The sequence below is a fragment of the Polypterus senegalus genome, chromosome 4, assembly GCF_016835505.1.
Source record: "Polypterus senegalus isolate Bchr_013 chromosome 4, ASM1683550v1, whole genome shotgun sequence".
Classification (NCBI taxonomy): Eukaryota; Metazoa; Chordata; class Cladistia; order Polypteriformes; family Polypteridae; genus Polypterus; species Polypterus senegalus.
In genome coordinates this window covers 73180851-73205110 of record NC_053157.1, presented here as the reverse complement: position 1 = coordinate 73205110, position 24260 = coordinate 73180851, and the positions used below count along the sequence as shown (strand labels likewise).

General features: G+C 38.7%; 1 protein-coding gene across 1 annotated transcript in view; it reads left to right on the top strand.

Annotated features, from left to right (window-relative positions):
* Positions 1-24260, top strand: part of LOC120527454 — a 203968-nt gene that overhangs the window by 98794 nt on the left and 80914 nt on the right. Inside the window, exon 12 of the mRNA XM_039750877.1 lies at positions 3071-3153. Within this exon, the coding sequence (XP_039606811.1) occupies positions 3071-3153 (83 nt within the window). The remainder of the gene's footprint in view (positions 1-3070; positions 3154-24260) is intronic.

The window sequence follows — 24260 nt, the reverse complement described above, 5'->3', positions numbered from 1 at the left end:
CATCTTGCGGGAGGCAGGAACAATCTCTGGACGGGGCACCAGCTCATCACTATCACAGCGCCACCGTGTTCCCATGTTTAATAACATGCTTTAACTCCTATCATCATGAAAATGATATCAAGTATACATCTCAGTATTTAAATTATTCAGAGAACTGTAATATCACAAATGTAATGGATTCTGTGTCCTGTAAGAGGAAGAGAAAGCCCCTTTAAGAAGCACGTAGTGATTCACACACATAGAGCACATAGAAGAATACATACAAAACAAAGCATTTAACGTGCTACTTTAGTTACAATGGTATTTGAGAAACTAGTAAATTAAACGATTTTAAGATGAAGTTTATGATGTTCTACTTTAATGACAAAATAAACTATGTGATTAAAGTGGAAATTTTCAGATTAAAGTGGAAATGTTGAGCTTTTTCCCACTGTGTTCCTATATTTTTTCTTTTCTCTGTACCCTAATAAGCTTTCATATGACACTTAGAAGGTGGGCTACGACTCACCTTTTTACAGCGACTTTGATAACTGTCAACTTCTTTTTTATTTCGGGCACTGTGTGACTTTGTGAGCGTAAGCTTTTGAGTTTCTCTGACACTCTATGTCACTCGATCAACTTCCTTTTGTTGTTTATATCACTGTTTAAACCAACAAATAGTATGTTTTTCCTTGCCTCCACTTGGTATTCGCTGAAATTCTTCAGTTTTCCCCTGTGCTTTTACCGTTGCTTTTTCACAAAACACTGAATTTAAGGGCTATTTATATTGATTTGCATATTCAAAGAGGCGTAATTCTGGGAGGAGTTAGGGTGGGGCAGCAGGTGCGTGCATGTGTGTTACTTTTCACGCTGACCAGGATTTATGGAGCGGAAGAACATGGAAGTTGGTGTACGCACAGACTTACGCATCTGTATTTTTTTGTGCATACGAACATTTCCGCTTTTGTCCGTATGCCATGTTTTACTGTGAATTCTGTGCACGGTGTTATTCATGAGGCCCCTGATCTGTTAAACTAGTAGCCCAAAGGCAGTGTCCTTTCTTGGCTCAAAATAATAATAAAAAACACACTTTATATACTCTTTACTCCTCTCTCTATTCTTAAGTTACCTGAAACCTTCAGGTACTGTGCCTGTTATTCATCATTGGCATTGATTAGTTAAGTCATCAATGTCTATAGTGATGTATTGTATTGTATTCTTATGATATTGTTGATGTTTCTATGCCAGAAGGTCCCCATCTAGCACCAGACCCAGTCAGAATAGGAACTGCAGGCCATCTCGACTAATACGCACAGGCTTACAAGGTCCTAAAAGAAAGAGAGAAGTACACAATGCCAATGACAAAGCAAGTCATCATGCCAGTATTAAGTGATGGACACTGCTGGAAGATGGCATGTTCCATGTGCTCCAGAAGAAAAAGTGGCAGCGGCTCTAGATTATGTAAGGGAAAGAATCCACCTGGAACAAAGCATGCATGTTCCCACAGATGCTAGAAAGCATGCAATCTAGAAGGTGCCAAGATTGCCTGAGGGACTGCTAAATGTGGCAACACCTTCTTGTCACCATCAAACAGTGTAAGCAAGTGTTGCGATAACTTAGAGACTAAGCCCAATGGCAGTTTAAGGGATGCATAGACAGCAGAAGCTCCTAGGCTAGGCTCTATTACAAAGACAGGGCAGCGCAAGATACTAGGAATAACTCTGAGGCTTGATCGGAAGTGCTCCCAGGTAAAACTAAAGCTGCTTAGTAAGTGTAGATTTCAGATTATCAGAAGAATAAATGCTAGAGTGGTATAAAAAATTGAGCCCAAGTATTAAGTTGAAAGAGATCTAAGGTAATGAGAATACTTTAGTATGTAAGGAGGGCAAGTCAGCAAACCACCCCATAATACAGAAAGAGGGTTAAGTTCGGTTCACATGAGACCATGCAGCAAAGTTTTGGTTTAGTTTTTTTTTGCTTGAACTTTGGTTGCTCCCTATATTCTTTATTGTGTGTTTATTTTGCTTAATAAGTGCATCTGCGTGTTCCTCTTTGGTTTCCTTTGTGTCATTCTGAGTAATGGGGTGCTACAATGGCTCTCCCCACTGTTTGTAAAACAAACGCCTTTTAGGTATAAGGACAATAACCTCAATATTTTACAATTGTGTTTTGCTGCTGTTCCACATTCCATTGCACCCTGGAGCATCGTCTTTAGCTTATGATTGGCTAGAATTGTAGGGCTTGATTTTTATTAACTCTTTCTTCCTCAATGCACTGAATGGATGTTCATTTTCAAAAGCTAATAAATAAAGTATTAATAAACAACATTTAATTCAATTATAGCTCACTGCTCCATCTTGTGGATGAAAATAAAAACAGTAATGCAGTGGTGGCAGCATTGGCCCCCACAAAAACAATTGTGCAGAATCTACAGTCAAACAAACTGCACTCTAGTGTGACCTAAATCTGATTCAAATAGATTTTTCTAATCTTATTTAGAGCACCAGACAATTGAAAATATACAGCATGGGTAACTTGCTGGGAAATGTTATTTAGAAATATTGGAAGACACATGAGTAACTTAAGAAATGTGTTATGAGAAACCACAAATTTTACAATTATGAAATTATGATAGAGCTTATGTTATAAAAAAGGTAATTAAATTGAGATGACATATTAAGCAATGATGATACCCGTGTGTTTTGCAGCTAAACTAAATATACAAAGCAACTGATTATCTGTCTCTGCTTTGCCTTCCTTCAAAATCGTATTATATTTTCATTATATGTAAGTGGTAGTAAATAAGATGATGGGATCTGAGGTGCTAATTGCAGTTTAGTCAGGAGCACAAATCATTATTGTAATGGAATCATCGCTTTATTGGAGTAGAGGAAGAAACCATCAGTCATGTAGCTTTTCAGACATGCTTGCTAACTTGCATTTTACACTGGTGCCAAAATACTGTTCTCAAAATATTGTTCTAGAAGTTGATCCATGCTACTTTATTTAGTCCTTATTGTAGTATGTTGGCATTATTGCATAGTGAAACTTGTATAGGCTCCTTTTTTAAAGTGTTTTCTTTTTCCTGTAGGACCATCCACATGTTCCTGTGCTTTTCCTTTTCATCATCAGACAAAAACACAATTTAAAGTTCAAAGCAATGCAAGACCCAAGGTAAGAGTCATTATTTATGGCTGTAACTTTTTATAAGGGGGCGGCATGGTGGTGCTGTGGTATCACTGCTGCCTCACAGTAAGGAGACCTGGGTTCGCTTCTTGGGTCCTCCCTGTATGGAGTTTGCATGTTCTCCCCATGTCTGCGTGGGTTTCCTCCGGGTGCTCCCACTGTCCAAAGACATGCAGGTTAGGTGCATTGGCGATCCTAAATTGTCCCTAGTATGTGGGGGTGTGTGTGCGCGCCCTGTGGTAGGCTGGTGCCCTGCCCAGGGTTTGTTCCTGCCTTGCACCCTGTGTTGGATGGGATTGGCTCCCATGACCCTGAGTTAGGAAATAGCAGGATGGATAATGACTGACAGACTGACTGACTTTTTATAAGGCTTAGGAATCTGTTCTATCTAAGTCAGGTGTCTCCAACTCCGCTCCTAGAGTGCCACAGTGGCTACAGGTTTTCATTCTAACCCTTTTGTTAATTAGTGAACGGTTTTTGCTGCTAGTTAACTCTTCTGCCTTAATATTATTTTGACTTTGAAACTCGGATCCCTTAATTATGTAATTGTTACTTTTTTTCTTTAAAAGACAAACGGAAATGAGATGCTAAACAAGCAAACACTGGCTAGCTAAACTGCATCCATCATACAATATCTAAAAATATAGAGAGGTTAGGATAATAATAATAATAATAATAATAATAATATTTTTATATAGCATCTTTCCCATGCTCAAAGCACTTCACAGAGTCTCGGACAGAACAGCAGGGTATATGTAACATTGGATACAAATATTTTTGCATAGAACACTAAACAGATAATATAGGATATACAAAGCATTAAACAGAATAAAAAAAAAATAAACCAGAGTAAAATACTAAATTCACTACATTATGTGAATTTCCCCTTGGGATTAATAAAGTATCTATCTATCTATCTATCTATCTATCTATCTATCTATCTATCTATCTATCTATCTATCTATCTATCTATCTAAAAGAAATGCTTGAACAAATAACATAATTTGTGATATAACACACATAAAATATCCTGAGCATCTGGACAGACAGGTAAACTGAAGGAAGGGGCAGAATGTTAGATTAAGTTAGAAGCACATGAGTGTTAAGTTGCTTTTTAAAAGAATGAATTGAGTCAGCTGATCTCATTCATTCCGGGAGGTCATTCCAAAGTCTGGGCACTATACAGCTGAAGGCCATGTCACCCACAGAGTGCAGGTTATTGTGGAGCACAACAAATTGCCAGAATCAGAGGACCTTAGTGGGAGAGCAGGGCCGTAGTGATGGAGAAGGTCACTGATGTAGTCAAGCGCAGGGCCATTTAAAGCTTTATAGGTTAATAAAAATGAATTTTACATTCAATCCTGTACGACCAAGGAAGCCAGTGAAAGCTAAGCAGGATTGGTGTTATGTGCTTGCTGTTGCTGGTTCATGTTAGCACACTTGCAGCAGAGTTTTGAATTAACTGGATCTGCGATATAAGATTTGAAGTGGCACCTGCCAGTAGGGAGTTACAATAATTGATGTGATGTGATATCATAGATAGACAGATAGATAGATAGATACTTTATTAATCCCAAGGGGAAATTCACATAATCCAGCAGCAGTATACTGATACAAAGAAACAATATTAAATAGTAAAAAAAAAAAAAAAATGATGTTAGCATTTTCTCTCCCGGGTGGAATTGAAGAGTCGCATAGTGTGGGGGAGGAACGATCTCCTCAGTCTGTCAGTGGAGCAGGACAGTGACAGCAGTCTGTCACTGAAGCTACTCCTCTGCCTGGAGATGACACTGTTCAGTGGATGCAGTGGATTCTTCATGATTGACAGGAGTTTGCTTAGTGCCCGTCGCTCTGCCACAGATGTTAAACTGTCCAACTTTACTCCTACTAGTAAGGACTAGTACTAGTTTGTCCAGGCGTGAGGCGTCTTTCATCTTTATGCTGCCACCCCAGCACACCACCGCGTAGAAGAGGGCACTCGCCACAACCGTCTGGTAGAACATCTGCAGCATCTTACTGCAGATGTTGAAGGATGCCAACCTTCTCAGAAAGTATAGTCTGCTCTGACCTTTCTTACATAGAGCATCAGTATTGGCAGTCCAGTCCAATTTGTCCAATTTGTCATCCAGCTGCACTCCCAGATATTTATAGGTCTACACCCTCTGGTGATTAAAGCATGGGCAAGTTTCTCAGCACTAGAAAAGGAGAGGAATGACTGAACACAGGATATGTTATGGAGGTGAAAGTAAGAACATTTCTTAATATAGTTTATATGGGTGTAATAAGAAAGGGATGAATCAAAAATGACACCAAGATTCCTTGCATTAGAAGAAGGTCTAATGAGACCTTGCAAATTAATCCATCCATCCATCCATTATCCAACCCGCTATATCCTAACTACAGGGTCACAGGGGTTTGCTGGAGCCAATCCCAGCCAACACAGGGCACAAGGCAGGAAACAAACCCCAGGCAGGGTGCCAGCCCAAAACAGTCTTGCAAATTAAGCTGTACTTCAATTTAATTTTAAAAAGATATGTTCCAACCAGGTTTTAATTTCGCTGAGAAGGCTCTGATGAAGTTTTGTCTCTAACATTGAAATAGAGTTGAGTATCATCTGCGTAAAAATGATGATAAACCAATCCAAATATAGCCAAGGGGAAGCATACAGATATAGAAGAGTAGAGGGCCAAGAACAGAACCCTGAGGAACCCCTTGTGTGGCTGGCACTGAGCTGGATCTGCTGTTGCCAAGACTAACAAACTCTTGCCTATCAGTCAGATAGGACTTAAACCACTGGAGGGCAGTGCCAGATACCCAGTATGTTCTCCATTCTGGACAGTAGAATGCCATGTCTGTCGAATGTTGCACTAAGATCTAACAAAATTAATATGCTGGTTTGAACAGAGTCTTCTGCCAAATGTAAATCATTGGTTACCTGAAGCAGAGCAGTTTTGCTGCTGTGCTGTGCTCTGAAACCAGACTGAAAGGTTTCCATCAATTTTTTAGAAGTTAACTAATGTGTTGGTTGGGAGGCTACAACACTCTCGAGCACTTTTGACAGAAAAGGTAAGTGACAGATAGGCCAAAAATTGTTAAGATTGTCAGTATCCAGAGCAAACGTTTTTTAAAATTGGGGGTTACAGAACGATTTTAAAAGTGGTTGGCACAAAGCCAATATCAAGGGATGTATTTATTATTGTTGTAACAAGATTATAGTATGAAGGTAGGATTTAAGAAGTGGGGGATGGAGTCCAGTACACAAGTAGTCGGCTCATCTTAAAAAACAGGTCATTAAATCAAATGCAGATATGACTGGTGAAAATATAGGAAAGCAGCTAGATGGAATGGGAAGACAGGGAAAGATATAAATGGATGATGGAGTTATGTTAGTTGAATTATTAAAATCTTTAATTTTATTGCACAAAAAGTGAAGGAGAACTGGAGAGCTTCTGGAGAAGAGATAATTGGACCAGATGCTGGCAGAAGTAGTTTATTGACTACAGAGAATAAAACCCTCTGGTTTTCATGGGTACTTTGTATCATTCTGCTATAATGTGTGTTCTTAGCTGCAGTTACTACATGTTTGTAAGCTCTTTGATGGTCAGATAAACCCTGGATATGAACAGTGAGACCAGTCTTATGTGACATTCTCTCAAGGCATTGGCCAGTTGCTTTCATTGACCTTAATTCTTAATTATACCATGGAGCTGAATGCTTAAAGGAAACCTCCTTATGTTTTAAAGGAGCTATATCTTCTAGTGCTGAAACAAGGGATGAGTTATAGTAGTCAACCAGACTATCTAGCATTGATGGAATAGGGGATCAGGGCATACAGCAAGGATAGAGGGACATATATTTTTAAAGTTTCTGAAAGAAATTTGATGTTTACAGTAATGTTGATCAGTACAGGTCCACAATACATTTTGAATAAAGAATAGCAACAGGTTTGGAAATATCAGCTGAGGCAGAACAATAGCACTAACAAGCCATAGATTTCAATAATGGGTTTAATTAACAACAAGAATTGGCTTCTAATAAAAAAAACAAGTTGGAGTGAAATTGTTTCGAGTTTGAGGCTCCAACTTAGCTGATCATTTATTGGCTCACTTTGCATCTCGTTTCTGTTTGTGTGCTGTATAATGCCAGACATACACTGTGTGATTTATGGAAATTGTGAGTAAGCAACTACTCGCATTGCACAATTGAGTCAGCAGTCGTATGTGTGTTCACATTGTACGAGCACATTTGGTCCAATTGACATGCCGCAACGTGGGTGCTTAGGCTATATGTGTACATGGCCCCGATGGTCAGTTTTACCTGTTTAAAAAAACATGATGGACACAGGCTGCTCAAAATGTGAACAAAGAAAAGAGCTGCATGGATGACGTTTTTCTTACTGTGCTCTGAAAGTATAAAGGAAAGATAAAGGCATCTTGGACATGCGGATAGCTGAGGCAATAAGGTCTATCTATTTTACAGTGTCTATGTAATTCACCATAGCTGTGTTTTTATTTTGGGTTAGGATTTAGGAAAAGGTCAGGGGTCCCATGAGCTCCATCTACAGCAATGCAAATTGAGCTGTCTGTTTTTGGTCTCATGGGTGCCCATTAATGCACGGGCCATTGGCACTAATTTGTTTGGGCTATTTCCTTTAGAGGCCCCCTCATATTTTAAGCCTGTTGGAAAGCGTGTTTTTAGTTGTTTTGTCCCTTTCCTCTCTTTATTATTTATTAGATTAGGTTGTATTTGGTATTTTAAGGTTTGGATTAACCTCACGGTGGTGGATTTTAATTTAAGATTAGGGTTAGATTCTGCTGGGTTATTTTTAAGTTTAGGGGTCTGATTTCCTATTGCTGCAGGTTAAGATTAGGGTTTGGGTAATAGTTAGGTTTGAGATTCTGTTGTTGGGGTTAGGTTTCCAGTAAATGTACCCAAAGATGCTTTTGTCATTAGCAATTTAGTTGTATGTATATTGCTATATGTTAATTAACTTTTAGAAATCAAAAAAGTGAAAATGAGCATGATATACAATTCACTGCGGTTGTTGCCCAATAAATCTGTAGAAATTTGACAGTTACATCAGAAAATCGGCTCACTCTACAAGACAGCGGTCTGAAATTGCTGACATGACAGAAATTCTTCCAATTGTACAAAGGTCCATTTGTGAGATCCAATAATTCATCACAACTCCTCTCCTACTATATTTGAAATGATGGCTGATGAACCTGAAATCTGGGCCAACTCAGAAAATCAGTCAGCATCTCTCTCCTTAGAAGGTTACTGCTAATGCTGAATAGTAATAGCCTGGATTGTGAAATCAGTTGCACTAAAGTGGTACAACTCTTTACACTGACAGGTTGTTACAACATTTCATTCATTCCAAACCAGAACTCAATGGTGTATGGGTTTGCACTTAGAAATGACACAGATTTACAGCATATGCACAAGCTAATCATGGTGTTTAAGGAAAAATGAGCACCAAAGAGTTGGGTTAAGTCACCCAGGTTCATCTGATTAAAGAGAGCCAATATAAGATTTAAGTCTTTCTAAAATAATATCTGCTTCACTCCTGTGTAGAGTAAAACTCTCCAATATTCCACTCCATATTGAGATGTCTTTGGATTTACAGCAGATGCCCATTCTCTGAAAACAGGCAAATGTTATTCCAATAGAAAAAAACTATATTCCCAAAAGCATTAGCTGACTTCAGACCAGTGTCTTTAACTTCTCATTTCATGAAAGCCTTTGAGAGGCAACTACTTAACAAAACCGTGGCCAATCCAGACCCTTACTAATTTGCATAAAGAGATAGGTAACATTTTAGTTTTAGTACTGCAAAAATGCATCTCTCTCTTATTTACTCTTATGTAACAAGACCTTAATAAAGTCTTATTTTGGTTTTCATAATAATTATAAAACATCAATAGATGGGCTATTCATCTCTGTGCAGTGTGGCAAATTGACATGATGGTAAAATTACTTGTTAATATAAAGGATTCACAAGTTGTATAACTAAACATGTAACATTAAGAGAAATGTGTTTCCGTTAAGCCCCCTCAGACTACTCTAAAGTGAAGTTTTATAGTCGGTCTTTGTTAAGGTCTTGTTACATGTGAGTAAGTTAGTAATAGATGCATTTCCGCAGTACCTAAACTAAAGAATTGCCAAGAGCAAAGAAGAGGGCTATAGCAACACTTCTCAATCTACTGTAACAGCACCTCCTTAGGACACAAAAACAACACAAGACTGCTGTTTATAGATTTCCTTATTGCTTTCAGTACATTCCATGCACACATTTTAGTTGATAAAATAAATGATCATTTCTGTATGGACCCTAACTTGGTAGGGTGGACTCTGAACTTATCAAACTAACAGAACAACAACAGTGAGTGTTTTTCCCAATAGTCACCACACATCCACTGGATCACCTCAAGGCTGCCATCTGTCTCTGTCTTCTGTTTATCAGACAGGCAGACAAATGACTGCAGGAGTTTACACAAAGACAGACATATCCTAAACATTTGCAGACAAATCTGTCATTGTGAGTCTTTTACAAGATAAGGAGGGCAGACATGGATCTGTTGTTGATGAGTTTGTTCAATGGTATAATTGTTCCTTTTTACAACAAGATATCTCTAAGACTCTAAGGTGCTCCCCCTTTTCACTCTCCCAACAGTAATTACAGAGAAGACTGTGGACATGGTGGAGCAATACAAATATCTAGGGACAATCATTGAAATATTTATAACAGCAGAGAACAAATGTGTAAGAAGGGGCAGACATGGCTATTCTTTTGTAGAAAACTCAAGCGTTTCAAAGTGCACAAAACCATAATTACACTTTTTTTTAAGTCTTCTATTTAATATTTTTCTATTTTCGTGTTTGTCATTATTGAGAATATAAACTATCTTAACAACATTGTGTGGACAACAGGGGGCGTACAACTCCCCAAACCTCGGACCTTGGAGGTTCCCTCATTTTCCACCTTGTACAGCACAGTACAATAAGCTCCAATACACTGCCTTTTTCTTTTTCTTTTCTTTCTGTTCTGTCTCTTGTCCACCTCGACTCCTCCTTCCACAAGCTTTGTCCTCATTAGCCAACTCTGACTTCCTAAATTCTCTCAGACAGTAGCCATTATCTTTTTTTCTAAAATTTAGCTGTTGCCATCAGGCTGCAGATTTAGATTCCTGAGATAGATAGATAGATAGATAGATAGATAGATAGATAGATAGATAGATAGATAGATAGATAGATAGATAGATACTTTATTAAACACAAGGGTAAATTCACATAATCCAGCAGCAGCATACTGATACAAAAAACAATATTAAATTAAATAGTAATAAAAATGCATGTAAAAGCAGACAATAACTTTGAGTAATGTTAGCATTTACTCCCCCGGGTGGAATTGAAGAGTCACATAGTGTGGTGGAGGAACGATCTCCTCAGTCTGTCAGTGGAGCAATACAGTGACAAAAGTCTGTCACTGCAGCTACTCCTCTGCCTGGAGATGATACTGTTCAGTGGATGCAGTGGATTCTTCATGATTGACAGGAGTTTGCTTAATGCCCGTCGCTCTGCCACAGATGTTAAACTGTCCAACTCCTACAACAGAGCCTGCCTTCTTAACAAGTTTGTCCAGGTGTGAGATGTCCTTCTTCTTTATGCTGCCTCCCCAGCACACCACCACGTAGAAGAGGGCACTCGCCACAACCGTCTGGTAGAACATCTGCAGCATCTTATTGCAGATGTTGAAGGACGCCAGCCTTCTAAGGAAGTATAGTCAGCTCTGTCCTTTCTTACACAGAGCATCAGAATTGGCAGTCCAGTCCAATTTGTCATCCAGCTGCACTCCCAGATATTTATATGTCTGCACTCTCTGCACACAGTCACCTCTGATGATCACAGGGTCCAGGAGGGGCCTGGGCCTCCTAAAATCCAACACCAGCACCTTGGTCTTGCTGGTGTTCAGGTGTAAGTGGTTTGAGTCGCACCATTTAACAAAGTCTTTGATTAACTTCCTGTACTCCTCCTCCTGCCCACTCCTGATGCAGCCCACAATAGGCAGTGTCATCAGCAAACTTTTGCTCATGGCAGGACTCCGAGTTGTATTTGAAGTCTGATGTATATAGATTGAACAGGACCTAAAGGTAAATAGCAACAGATGTAACAACTCTTTTATTCCCCAAGCATTCTTGAATTCTGTTTCTCATAGGGATGATGCTGAATTCTAAATAATTATTATTAATGACAGTTTCTCTTCTTTGTACTAATCTTGACTGTGTATACTTCTGATAACACTAGTTCTCTGTTGTTGTGTCTTGGCTTTTTTTCTTGTATCTGTGTAACAATGCCTTATGCTGTGTATTTTTCTGGTTCAAATAATTTTCCTCCTGGGTTAATAAAGTGTGCCTAACCTAAGTGGGGTGGAGTGGGGGCTCTGAGGCTAGGGATCTGCACCGGCAATTGAAAGGTTGCCAGTTTGAATCTCTTAAATGCCGGAAGGGTTTTTTGGGCCCTTTAGCAAGGCCCTTAACCTGCAGTTGCTTTGTCCTAGGTATCACATATGACATTAATCTGCATCCAGCCCTGAAAGAGCAAGTCCTGCAACTTACAGGGAAAACTTGGAGGTTAGTGGCATGATTGGCACCCCAGCCACAGTAAAAAAAACTCACACTTTTCCAGTGTGGTACTGAGGTGTCATCCACTGCACTCAGTGCCCAATCCAGGCGGTTTATTGTGTGGTCGATGCGGCAATGCATTATCAGCTCATACTCCCAACCCCCGCTCCTTTCTCTCTAACCTAATCAATTGAAATAATAGTAAAAAATGAAACGTAAAAAGAAGAACATTGCATATACTGTAGGCTGTCCTTTAATCCAGCTTTGCTCTGTGTCACTTGATTACCTTTTTTGTCAGAAAAGCATACATCACATTAATGCACCTCGAACAGCGGTATTCAACTCTGGTCCTGAGGGTTTACATTGGCTGTAGGTATTTGCTTTAATTAGAATCCATTTATTTACTGCTAAAGAAATATGTTTTTTGGGCTTAGTTTTAGTTACCGTATATACTCGCAGATAAGTTCTCCTGCGGATAAGTCGGGACTTGATTTTACAGTATAATTTCTGGTATTTTATAATTTTGGTCGTATACGTCGAATGCAGAAAACTCACGCTATTGGTCCAAGAGATTATGATATGCTAGCGCCCACCTGAGAGAGTAACCACAGAGCACACTGCCTTTTATTTCTATGTGGATGCAGCAATGCGCTGTATCAGCGTGTGCTCCTAACTCTCTCTCTCTCTCTCTATTTTGCCCAAATATGGGCAACGTTTGCACTGATGTGTGTTTTTTGTATCTCATACACTTTTATTGTAAGAATATTCCTTATCTACGATGGAGCGTTCGATCAAAAGAAAATATGAAGCTGGTTTTAAATTAAAAGTCGTTGAAGTAGCGAAAGAAATTTGTAACTGCGCTGTTGCAACAAAATTCAATGTGTCTGAGAAACTGATGCAAGATCTGAGGCAAGAAGATGTAAAATAAATGAATAAATAATTTAAGTATCGCATTTTTGAATGGGTGTACAAGTCAGGGTCTGATTTTATGATCGATGTTTCGGGTTTCAAGACCCAACTTATACATGAGCATATATGGTAACTTGTTTTCTACGACTTAGAACCATTACTACCTATTTTATTTTTAAATAGCTGCCTTAAGATTTTAATTGTTGCCAGTTTTCTTAACCAGTCATCAGTTAATAATGAGGTGCAAGTGGCAAGGAGACCTCCAGCTCTCCAGCTAACGTGCTTCATATAAACCTGTGTACATGCATCATGAAGTATCTGTGTTAATATAATGTTTAGAAATAAATGAGTAAGAAAGGAAGTGGTCCACATCTGTTCCAGACCAAAAAATATATACAGTAATCCCTCCTCGATCGCGGGGGTTGCGTTCTAGAACCCCCCGCGATAGAAGAAAATCTGCGAAGTAGAAACCATATGTTTGTATGGTTATTTTTATATATTTTAAGCCCTTATAAACTCTCCCACACTGTTAACATTATTAGAGCCCTCTAGACATGAAATAACACCCTTTAGTCGAAAGTTTAAACTGTGCTCCATGACAAGACAGACATGACAGTTCTTTCTCACAATTAAAAGAATGCAAACATATCTTCTCTTCAAAGGAATGCGTGTCAGGAGCAGAGAATGTCAGAGAGAGATAGAGAGAGAAAAACAAACAATCAAAAACTCAATACGTGCTTTTGGGCTTTTAAGTATGCCAAAGCACCGCAATAAAGCGCCATTTTTTAGAGGAGCCTCCGTATCCTCTAGACAAACAGCCTCTGTGCAAACAGCCCCTCTGCTCACACCCCCTCCGTTAGGCGCAGAGCATGTCAGAGAGGGTGAGAGAGACAGAGAAAAGCAAACAATCAAGCACCACGCGGGAAGCATATCGTATATCATTGAGGGATTTAGTTAATACGTAATACATGCTCTGATTGGGTAGCTTCTAAGCCATCCGCCAATAGCGTCCCTTATATGAAATCAACTGGGCAAACAAACTGAGGAAGCATGTACCATAAATTAAAAGACCCATTGTCCTCAGAAATCCGCGAACCAGCAAAAAATCTGTGATATATATTTAGATATGCTTACATTTAATATCCGTGATGGAATGAAGCTGCGAAAGTCGAAGCGTGATATAGCGAAGGATCACTGTATATGATGTTCTCAGAAAATGAAAAATGTACGTATGATAAGGATTTGTCTTGGAAGAATGGAGTGAGAAGTCAAGCAAAATGACACCTTTGATTGGCCAACTAAAAAGATTACAATATACAAGCTTTCGAGGCCACTCAGGCCCCTTCTTCAGGCAAGATGTAATCAAATTACATTAATTACATCTTTCCTGAAGAAGGGGCCTGAGTGGCCTCGAAAGCTTGTATATTGTAATCTTTTTAGTTAGCCAATATAAGGTGCCATTTTGCTTGAGTTCTCATTACATTCACAATACTAATACGGTACACCACCCTAGTACTCTTGGAAGAATGAAAGCACTAAGAAGCAATACAATTAAATACCAAGTTTCATTATCCACTAGGACTGGCTGTTGCCACTTCAGATCTCCAGGACCACAGTTGACCAAGAACTTTGAACATGATGGCACAATAGTCCGTTAATGTACGAAGGCACGTTAAAAAGCAATCTAAAACACCCAACTAAGCTCATACTTTATTTGAAGGCTTGAATGTTTGAAATGGGTGGTGGGGGCTGTTGTGCAAAAGGCCCCTTTGTTGTTAGCAGCCTAATCGACCATTAGAGTGACAGAATTCACATTTTAGCTCAGCACCAGAAATGACTGCTATTGAATAAAACCTGAGTTAGACCCCTGCCACTGCTGTTTCAGGAGTGGGAATGTCTTCTTGAGCAAATTCCAGAGCAGTGACATTTTTAAACAAAACAATAACTTTGTCAAGCACTATTTTTTCATGTTATCTTGGGACTGTTCTATTCATTTTTCGAACCTGGCATCAAGGCATCGATTCTCCATCCAAAAGAAGTCAAGCCGCACAGCTGCAGTTACGGCGTTCTGCTGATCCCCATCAGATTCCAATCTGTTTCCATGCCAGTTCTTTACCAAAGGATCAAAAAGATGAAAGTCACTTAGTATCAGTTCTTCGCTGTGAAATAGATGATCCGGTAGCTGACATGTAATGTGCCGTAACAATTCATGAGTGCTGTTCCCAGGAGTGTTTTTGTGACATAACTGCTGAGTCATCCACTTCCACCAGCTGCAAATAAATTAACAGGGGCCGTGCCATTGGAACTCAGAATGAGATCACACTATGCCCATTTCTCCATGTTTTGAGGTGTCCTGCCATCTTCAAAGAGATATGCGCAGCAGTAGGCATTGAATCACATTCTGATGTCTGAATCAAAACCACATGTATTGTATTAGTAACAATGATTATTCAGGCAAATCACACAGACTCTGAGCTTGACAGACTTGTTGCCCTACGTTTTACAATACCTTTGTAGTATACTCTTGAGCAAAGTCATGCAGAGATCTTTGTGAGGCATGCAACAAAGAAATAATCTGTAAGTAATAAAATCTTTTTGGTACCTTCTTCAAGGCAGCGGCAGGACTGACTAAACTGTGGGATACTAAAACAAAAATAATTTTATTTAGTTTGTGGAAAATGTTTTCTGAACTGTGAAGTGCGATCAACTGGTGGAGAGGTGGTTGTGCTCTGTTTGTGATAACAGGCAGTGTCTTCCATGATCCTGAAATGGAAATAGCAGGTTGGGAAACTTAACACAGGTTTATTTATTTATTTTTATTTATTAATTTTATTATAATCAATACATAGTAATCAAGTTTTTACAAAAAAAAAAGAATTATGCTAAGCACAGATCGATCCCCACCCTTGAGAGAGAGAGCAAGCCAAATGGTGTAAAATTTAAGGCTTGTAAAAAATACCTAAATCAACAAATTCTCTGTGCTTTATAAACTCATTTCAAAATATTACTGATTAGATCCTGCCATGTTTTGAAAAAGTCTGCACAGATCCTCTAACTGAGTATTTGATTTTTCCAATTTTAAATAATATAACACATCAGTTTCCCACTGACTTAAAGAGGAGAGTTTGGGTTCTTCCAGTTTATCAGAATAAGTCTGCGTGCCAACAGTGTAGTGAATGCAATCACAATTTGTTTGTCTTTCTCCACTTTAAGACCCTCTGGAAGAACCCCAAACACAGCTGTTAATGGGTTAGGAGGGATTGTGAGTCCAAGACTGTCTGAGAGGTAATTAAAATTTTTGTCCAGAATAATGTTAATTTGGAGCAGGCCCAGAACATGTGACCTAGTGAGGCTGGGGCTTGGTTGCAACGTTCGCAGGTTGGATCATGCCCTGGAAACATTTTGAGAGTTTTAGTCGAGACAGATGTGCTCGATATATAATTTTGAGTTGTATAATTGTATGCTTTGCATATGGAGCTTGAGTGAATTCTCTGCATTGCTACTTTCCACTCCTTTTCTGATATATTAATTGAGAGGTCATTTTCCCAGTGTCCTCTTGGATCTTTGAAAGGAAGGGATTGTAAAAGGATTTTATATATTGTAGAGATGGAGTCTAACTCCTTGAAATTGAGCAATAATTTTTCCAGCGTGGATGAGGGTGCAAGATGAGGAAAATCTGGAAGGTTCTGTTTAACAAAGTTCCTGATTTGAAGATAGTGAAAGAAATTTGTAGCTGGAATGTTAAATTTGGAATGTAATTGTTCATAGGATGCAAAGACGTTGTCTATATAAAGATCTCTAAGCAAGTTAATTCCAAATTTTTCCAGATATTAAAAACTGCATATGTTTGTGAGGGTTGAAAGAGGTGGTTCTTTTGCAGGGTGCCACAGAAAGAAGCTTCTCCGTCTTAAAATGCTTTCTACATTGGTTCCAGATTCTAAGTGAGTGGAGCACAATTGGGTTATTAGTGTATTGCCGATAACGTGTGTTTATTGGAGCACAAAGCAAGGAATACAAAGAAGTACTGCAGGATTTTACTTCTATTGCGGTCCATGCCTGTGTATGTTCTTCTATTTGTGTCCAGGTTCTTATCGACTGTATATTTGCCGCCCAGTAATAAAACTGGAAGTTAGGTAGAGCCATGCCACCTTCTGCCTTTTGTCTTTGTAGGGTCGCTCTTTTGATGCGTGGATGTTTAGAATTCCAAATAAATGAGGTTATTGTTGAATCTAATTGCTTAAAGAACGATTTATTAATGTATATTGGTATGTTTTGAAATAAAAAGGAGCTTAGGAAGAATATTCATCTTAACAGTGTTAATTCTTCCAGCTAGTGTGAGATGAAGGGTTGACCATCTATGCAAGTCTTGTTTAATTTTTTCCATGCAGACGACGAAATTTTGTTGATAAAGAGCTTTATGTTTACTTGTGATGTTTACCCCGAGGTATTTAAACTGTTCTGCAATGATAAAAGGAAGGGTGTCTAATCTAATATTATATGCTTGCGAATTCACGGAAAGAGTACACTTTTATTCAGATTAATTCTGAGACCAGAGAGCTTTTGAAATTCTGTGAGTGCTGCTAAGACTGCAGGCACAGAATTTTCTGGGTCCGATATATACAGTACCATGTCATCTGCATATAATGAGATTTTCTGTTCCAGTCCTTCTCTGCTAATCCCCTTTATCTGATCAGTATTTCGACAATGTATTGCCAGTGGTTCAATGGCAATTGCAAACAGCAGTGGTGACAAAGGGCATCCTTGTCTTGTGCCACGTTCTAGTTTAAAGTAGTCTGAGCAAATGTTATTGATGCAAACTGAAGCTTCTGGGTTAGTATACAGTAATTTAATCCATGCACAAATGTTGGGCCAAACCCAAACTTCTCCAAAATAGTAAAAGGTATTTCCATTCAATCATGTCGAATGCTTTTTCTGCATCCAATGATAATAATATTTCTGGGGTGTTTGATTTAGTTGGTGAGTATATTACATTAAACAGGCGTCGAAGATTTGAAGATAAGTGTCGGCCCCTAATAAATCCAGTTTGGTCTTGTGATATTACTGAGGGAGCACTTTCTCCATCCTTCTAGCTATGATTTTAGAGAGTATTTTAACGTCGTTATTCAGAAGTGAAATTGGTCTGTATGATGCACATTGTAATAAGTCCTTATTTTGTTTTGGAAAGACAGTGATTAGTGCTTGGCGAAAGGTTTGTGGAAGAGATTGGTTATCTCTGGCTTCTGTAAATGTTGCTAATAGGAGGGAGCTAGCTGAGCGGAGAATTTCTTGTAAAACTCTGCAGGGTAGCCGTCAGGGCCTGCTGCTTTTCCACCTTGGAGTGACTTTATAGCATCCAGTAATTCTGATAATGACAGAGGTTTATCGAGTCCTCCACACTAATAGCGTCAATTTGTGGTATCTGTAATTTATCCAGAAATGCATTAGATTGTATATTGTCTTCTTTAAACTCAGTAGTATATAGGGATTTATAGTAGTCTCTAAAAGTGTACATTATATTTTTGTGTTCGATGATTTTATCTCCATTCGTGTTAGTAATTACGAGATTGCGTTGCACATCTTGCTTGTGAATTTGTTGCTAAAAGCTTATTAGCTTTCTCTCCATGTTCATAATAATGATGTCTGGATTTGTAAATTAGTTGTTCGGTTTCTTTAGTTGTCAAGAGGTTTAATTCTGAATGTAGAGCCTGCCTCCTCTTATGTAGAGTCTCGCTTGGTAGTCTGGCATGTTCTTCATCTATTTTAGTAATTTCTTTTTATCTCTGCTACTTTCTTCGCTTCGGATTTATTTCTGTGGGAAAGATATGAGATAATCTGTCCTCTTAAGAAGGCCTTAAGAGTTTCCCAGAGTATTCCTGCAGAGATCTCAGGGGATGTATTTGTCTCTAGAAAGAATTCAATTTGTTTGGATATAAATTCAGTACAATTCTCGTCAGCTAATAGAAGCGGATTGAGGCCATCTGCGGGGTGAGTGTATGGGGCTTAGTAATTTCAGCTCCAAGATCATCGGAGCATGGTCTGAAATAACAATAGCATCGTATTTACAAGATTTAATCTTAGGCAAGAAGTTATTATCTATAAAGAAGTAATCAATCCTTGAGTAGCAATGATGTACTGGTGAGTAGAAAGAATATGTTCTTGAATTTGGGTTTAAAAACCTCCAGGGATCTGATAAGTTGTGATGAGTTATAAACTTTGTAATTATCTTTGCGGTGTTAGTTGCGTTCCCCTGTGGAGGAAGTCTTATCTAAAAGTGGATTTAGAACACAATTAAAGTCCCCAGCCATTATAAGTTTATGAGTGTTCAGATTGGGAATGGATGCAAATAAATTTTGTATAAATTCCTTATCATCAACATTAGGTGCATAAACATTTATCAAAATCATTTTACAGTTAGATAAGTCTCCCATGACCATCACATATCTCCCTTCAGGATCCAATACTACATCTGATGCTACAAATGGTACTGTTCTATGTATGAGAATTCCCACCCCTCTAGTTTTCTTTGTAAAACTAGAATGGAACATTTGGCCAGTCCAGTCTTTTGCAGCCGGAACTGATCCTTACTTAGTAAGTGGGTTTCCTGTAAAAATACTATTTTAGCATTTAGACCTGTTAGGTGAGAAAGTACTTTCTTTCTCTTTAATTCGTGATTCAGGCCTTTAACATTCCAGCTTACGAAGTTAACTGTCCCATCATGGAGACACTGATTCTGAGTTTTTGGTGTCATATTATAGTCTTAACTGGAAGTGAAATAGTTTAGGTCTTAATTTCCTATTCCCCCAAGAGTTGTTGCCATGCAGCTTATTATTACGTTGATAGTTATAATTATAAAGATTGAGATGATAGATTAGATATAGATCAAGCCTGCTCTCTTTCTCTTCCCCTTACCCCCCACCCTCCCTTTTTGCCTCCCCAGGTGAGGCTAAAACCCACTTCATGCAGTCCCAGTCCTCTGACATACCCAGAGACAGAGCACGTCCAAAGCACATCAAGCCCCCATGCAGTGGCGCTTTAAGGTTAAAAGATAGAGATATCTGTTACCAATATAGTCTTTAAAAGAGGAAAAAGAAAAAAAGAAAAAGAATTTTGCACTTAATATATACATATATATATATATACATATATATACATATATATACATATATACATACATATATACATACACATACATACATATAATCTTCATCAATTTTAGTGCATTAAGATGATATCCCCAGATAATAAACCCAGGTGATGGTGTTAAAGATGTGTCCAAAACAAGCATAACAAGTCTTAATGCAGTAATAGCAATAACAGCAAACCAAGGGTATGATATTGAACAGTCTCATTTAGGGTACACATGAAATAATTAGAAAAGAAAAAAGAGGAGGAAAACGTAATTAAGCACAATAAAGCATAAACATTTAGCCCTAGTAATACTAAGTAATGATAAGTAATAAGTAAGTAATAATAATAATAATAATATAAGAATATGAGAATATATGCTGATAAAAACCCGTATTTTAAAACAAATAGATCAGACAGTAGATTATTAATCCTAGCTTTATCATTTACCGCCATGACTCACAATTATGTATCAGAATAGTACCGGGATCAGCTTTCTTAACTCATTTTCTGCCTCCTCCTTGCTAGCGAAAACATAGAAATGACCCTGCCATTCCACTTTCAGTTTTGCGGATACAGGAGGCCGTATTTGACATTGGCTTGCCGTAGCAGCTGTTTAATATTATAGAAGGCGCGCGTTTAATAGCTGTTGCTGGAGAGAAGTCAGGGAAGACGCGAATGTGGCAATCTTCATATATAATATCTTCCTTTTTTCCTGAGGAGTTCCATCACCTCTAACTTAAATGATAATCGTTCAAAACGAACTATAAAAGATCTTGGTCGGGTCTGACGGTGTTTGATCAGCGTCGCTGTAAGCGCTGCTATCTCAGATTCTGCTTTAAAGTCGCCCCGATTATTTTAGAAAAAGTTCAGTTGCGAATTTCACGGGTTTAAACTTTCTCGATTCTCCGGCAGGCCTTCAATTCTGACATTATACCTTCTACTGCCATCTTCTAAAGCAGCCAGTCTGTCTCCAAGTTTTTCTCCGAGTTTTTACATTCCGAACTGGCATTTACTGCTCTTTCCTCGGCACTGGCAGCTAGATGTTCGGCTATTTCGATCCGATTCGTGAATGTCTCACTAAGATGCTCCAATCGATCAGCAAGCGTGCTCAGTTTAGCCGAGTTTTTCTCAATGCGCTCTTCAGTTTTGCCCAGCACCTGTCGAAGTTCAAGTTGGACCTCTTGACGCAGCCTTTCATTTGCCTGTTGGAATTCCTGTCGCAGCCTTTCATTTGCCTGTTGGATTTCCTGTCGCAGACATTCATTGGCCTGTTTCAGAAGTCAAGCCGCACAGCTGCAGTTACGGCGTTCTGCTGATCCCCATCAGATTCCAATCTGTTTCCATGCCAGTTCTTTACCAAAGGATCAAAAAGATGAAAGTCACTTAGTATCAGTTCTTCGCTGTGAAATAGATGATCCGGTAGCTGACATGTAATGTGCCGTAACAATTCATGAGTGCTGTTCCCAGGAGTGTTTTTGTGACATAACTGCTGAGTCATCCACTTCCACCAGCTGCAAATAAATTAACAGGGGCCGTGCCATTGGAACTCAGAATGAGATCACACTATGCCCATTTCTCCATGTTTTGAGGTGTCCTGCCATCTTCAAAGAGATATGCGCAGCAGTAGGCATTGAATCACATTCTGATGTCTGAATCAAAACCACATGTATTGTATTAGTAACAATGATTATTCAGGCAAATCACACAGACTCTGAGCTTGACAGACTTGTTGCCCTACGTTTTACAATACCTTTGTAGTATACTCTTGAGCAAAGTCATGCAGAGATCTTTGTGGGGCATGCAACAAAGAAATAATCTGTAAGTAATAAAATCTTTCTGGTACCTTCTTCAAGGCAGCGGCAGAACTGACTAAACTGTGGGATACTAAAACAAAAATAATTTTATTTAGTTTATGGAAAATGCTTTCTGAACTGTGAAGGGCGATCAACTGGTGGAGAGGTGGTTGTGCTCTCTTTGTGATAACAGGCAGTGTCTCCCATGATCCTGAAATGGAAATAGCAGGTTGGGAAACTTAACACAGGTTTATTTTGTGTGTTTATTTCCTTAATGTAAAATGTTATACTCACACAGTTGTGAAGGATCATTTTATTGGCATTTTTGCATTTTTCATTTATAAATTAGTAGCTGAAATACCCAGCGCTACCTAGGAGGAAAATAAAGTGTTTTTTTTCCTTTTAATTGTTTGAGAAAAATATAATAAAAAAAACACAACTTTAAAAATAAAAATAAATTAACAAAAAAAAAAAAAGAAACACTAATGTGCTTGTCTTGTGCTCTTGTATGCATGTTACCATCCAGTTGACGCTCAGAACTCTATTCAATTTCAAAATAGCAACAGGGGCGCTGTGGTGCTCAGACATAAAGAATGCTGACAATCACCTCCAGTTCACCCTCTGGTGGTCGTTCTAAGTTTCAACTGGATGATAACATGCATACAAGACAACAAGATCACCCCAAGTACCCAAAGCACAAGTTACTCTAAATGTAAATTTCAAAAGTCACACTAAATCAAAGATAGATAGATAGATAGATAGATAGATAGATAGATAGATAGATAGATAGATAGATAGATAGATAGATAGATAGATAGATAGATATTTTACTAATCCCCAAACGGAAATTCAAATACTTCAGCAGCAGCGTACTGATTAAAACAATATTAATTAAAGCACAATAAAACCGCAGTGGAAGCTAAAAAATACAAGGGGGAGAGTATGAGGCAGGTATAATAGTCAATAATCTTGTATAACGTTAACGTTTAAGGTGGAACTGAAGAGTCGCATAGTGTGGGGGAGGAACGATCTCCTCAGTCTGTCAGTGGAGCAGGACGGTGACAGCAGTCTGTTGCTGAAGCTGCTCCTCTGTCTGGAGATGACACTGTTCAGTGATGGCAGTGGATTCTCCATGATTGACAGGAGCCTGCTTAGTGCCTGTTGCTCTGCCACGGATGTCAAACCGTCCAGCTCCATGTCAACAATAGAGCCTGCCTTCCTCACCAGTTTGAGGCGTCCTTCTTCTTTATGCTGCCTCCCCAACACACCACCACGTAGAAGAGGGCGCTCACCACAACCGTCTGATAGAACATCTGCAGCATCTTATTGGAGATGTTGAAGGACACCAGTCTTCTAAGGAAGTATAGTCGGCTCTGTCCTCTCTTGCACAGAGCATCAATATTGGCAGTCCAGTCCAATTTATCATCCAGCTGCACTCCCAGGTATTTATAGGTCTGTACCTTCTGCACACAGTCTCCTCTGATGATCACAGGATCCATGAGGGGCCTGGGCCTCCTAAAATCCACCACCAGCTCCTTGGTTTTGCTGGTGTTCAGGTGTAGGTGGTTTGAGTCACACCATTTAACAAAGTCCTTGATTAGGTTCCTAATCCTAGTTTGAGAACTTAAATTAGCTGTTTGCTTGAACAAGATCTTTCCTCTAATTTTTTCAAATTCAGACACTATATACTTTTTAAAAAATAAATTTGTGAATTGCTAATGCCTTACCTCTTGCAAACTTTATTGTATGCAATTGGCCATTGATCCAGTTTGTCACCTTTGCCCCTTAAATGTCCAGGAACATTTTTTCATGTTTTCTGTTAGTGCCCCAAGTTTTTGCTTTTTGGTCTGCTGCCTTTTGTTCACTCTGTTAACATTTTCTTTTTCCTCATACATTCCTTCTCCTGGACTTTTCTTTTCACAAACACCTCCAGCAAAAGCCAATTTTTCTGAATTCAATTTCTGCTAAAGTACATTGGCACTCTTCCTGAAATCCTCTTTTTTAACCTAGTCTTACTTTACCATTCAGCAACAGGAATCAACAGAATATCTGGCTGCAGTAATGAAAGAAGCATTTGGCTGGGAGCTGTTTGGCTGGTGGTTGTGGTTGGTGTTGCATTCCTTGCCTTAATTTCTAACTTTGTTATTTTTGATGTGTCTATTTTCTGCTTTTGGTCCTGTTGCATCTGTTATTAGAACAATAGAACAATCAAGACAAGAACAGACCATTTGGCCCAAAAAAATTTGATTTTCCTATCCACTTCATTCTTCAAAAATAACATCCAGTCTAGTTTTAAAGGTCCCTAAAGTCCTGCTGTCTACCGCACAACTTGGTAGCTTATTCCAAGTGTCTATGATTCTCTGTGTAAAGAAAAATGTCCTAATGTTTGTGTGAAATTTAACCCTAACAAGTTTCCAGCTGTGTCCCCATGTTCTTAATGAGCTCCACTCGATCCACTGTACTAATTCCCTTCATTATTTTAAACACTTCATTCATGTCACCTCTTAGTCTTCTTTTGCTTAGTATATGAAGGGGTGGTTGCCTTCCTATGTATCAGAATCAGAATACACATTATTGGCCAGGTACACTAATGTGTACTAGAAATTTATCTTGATAGTATCAGTGCAACATACAAGGACAA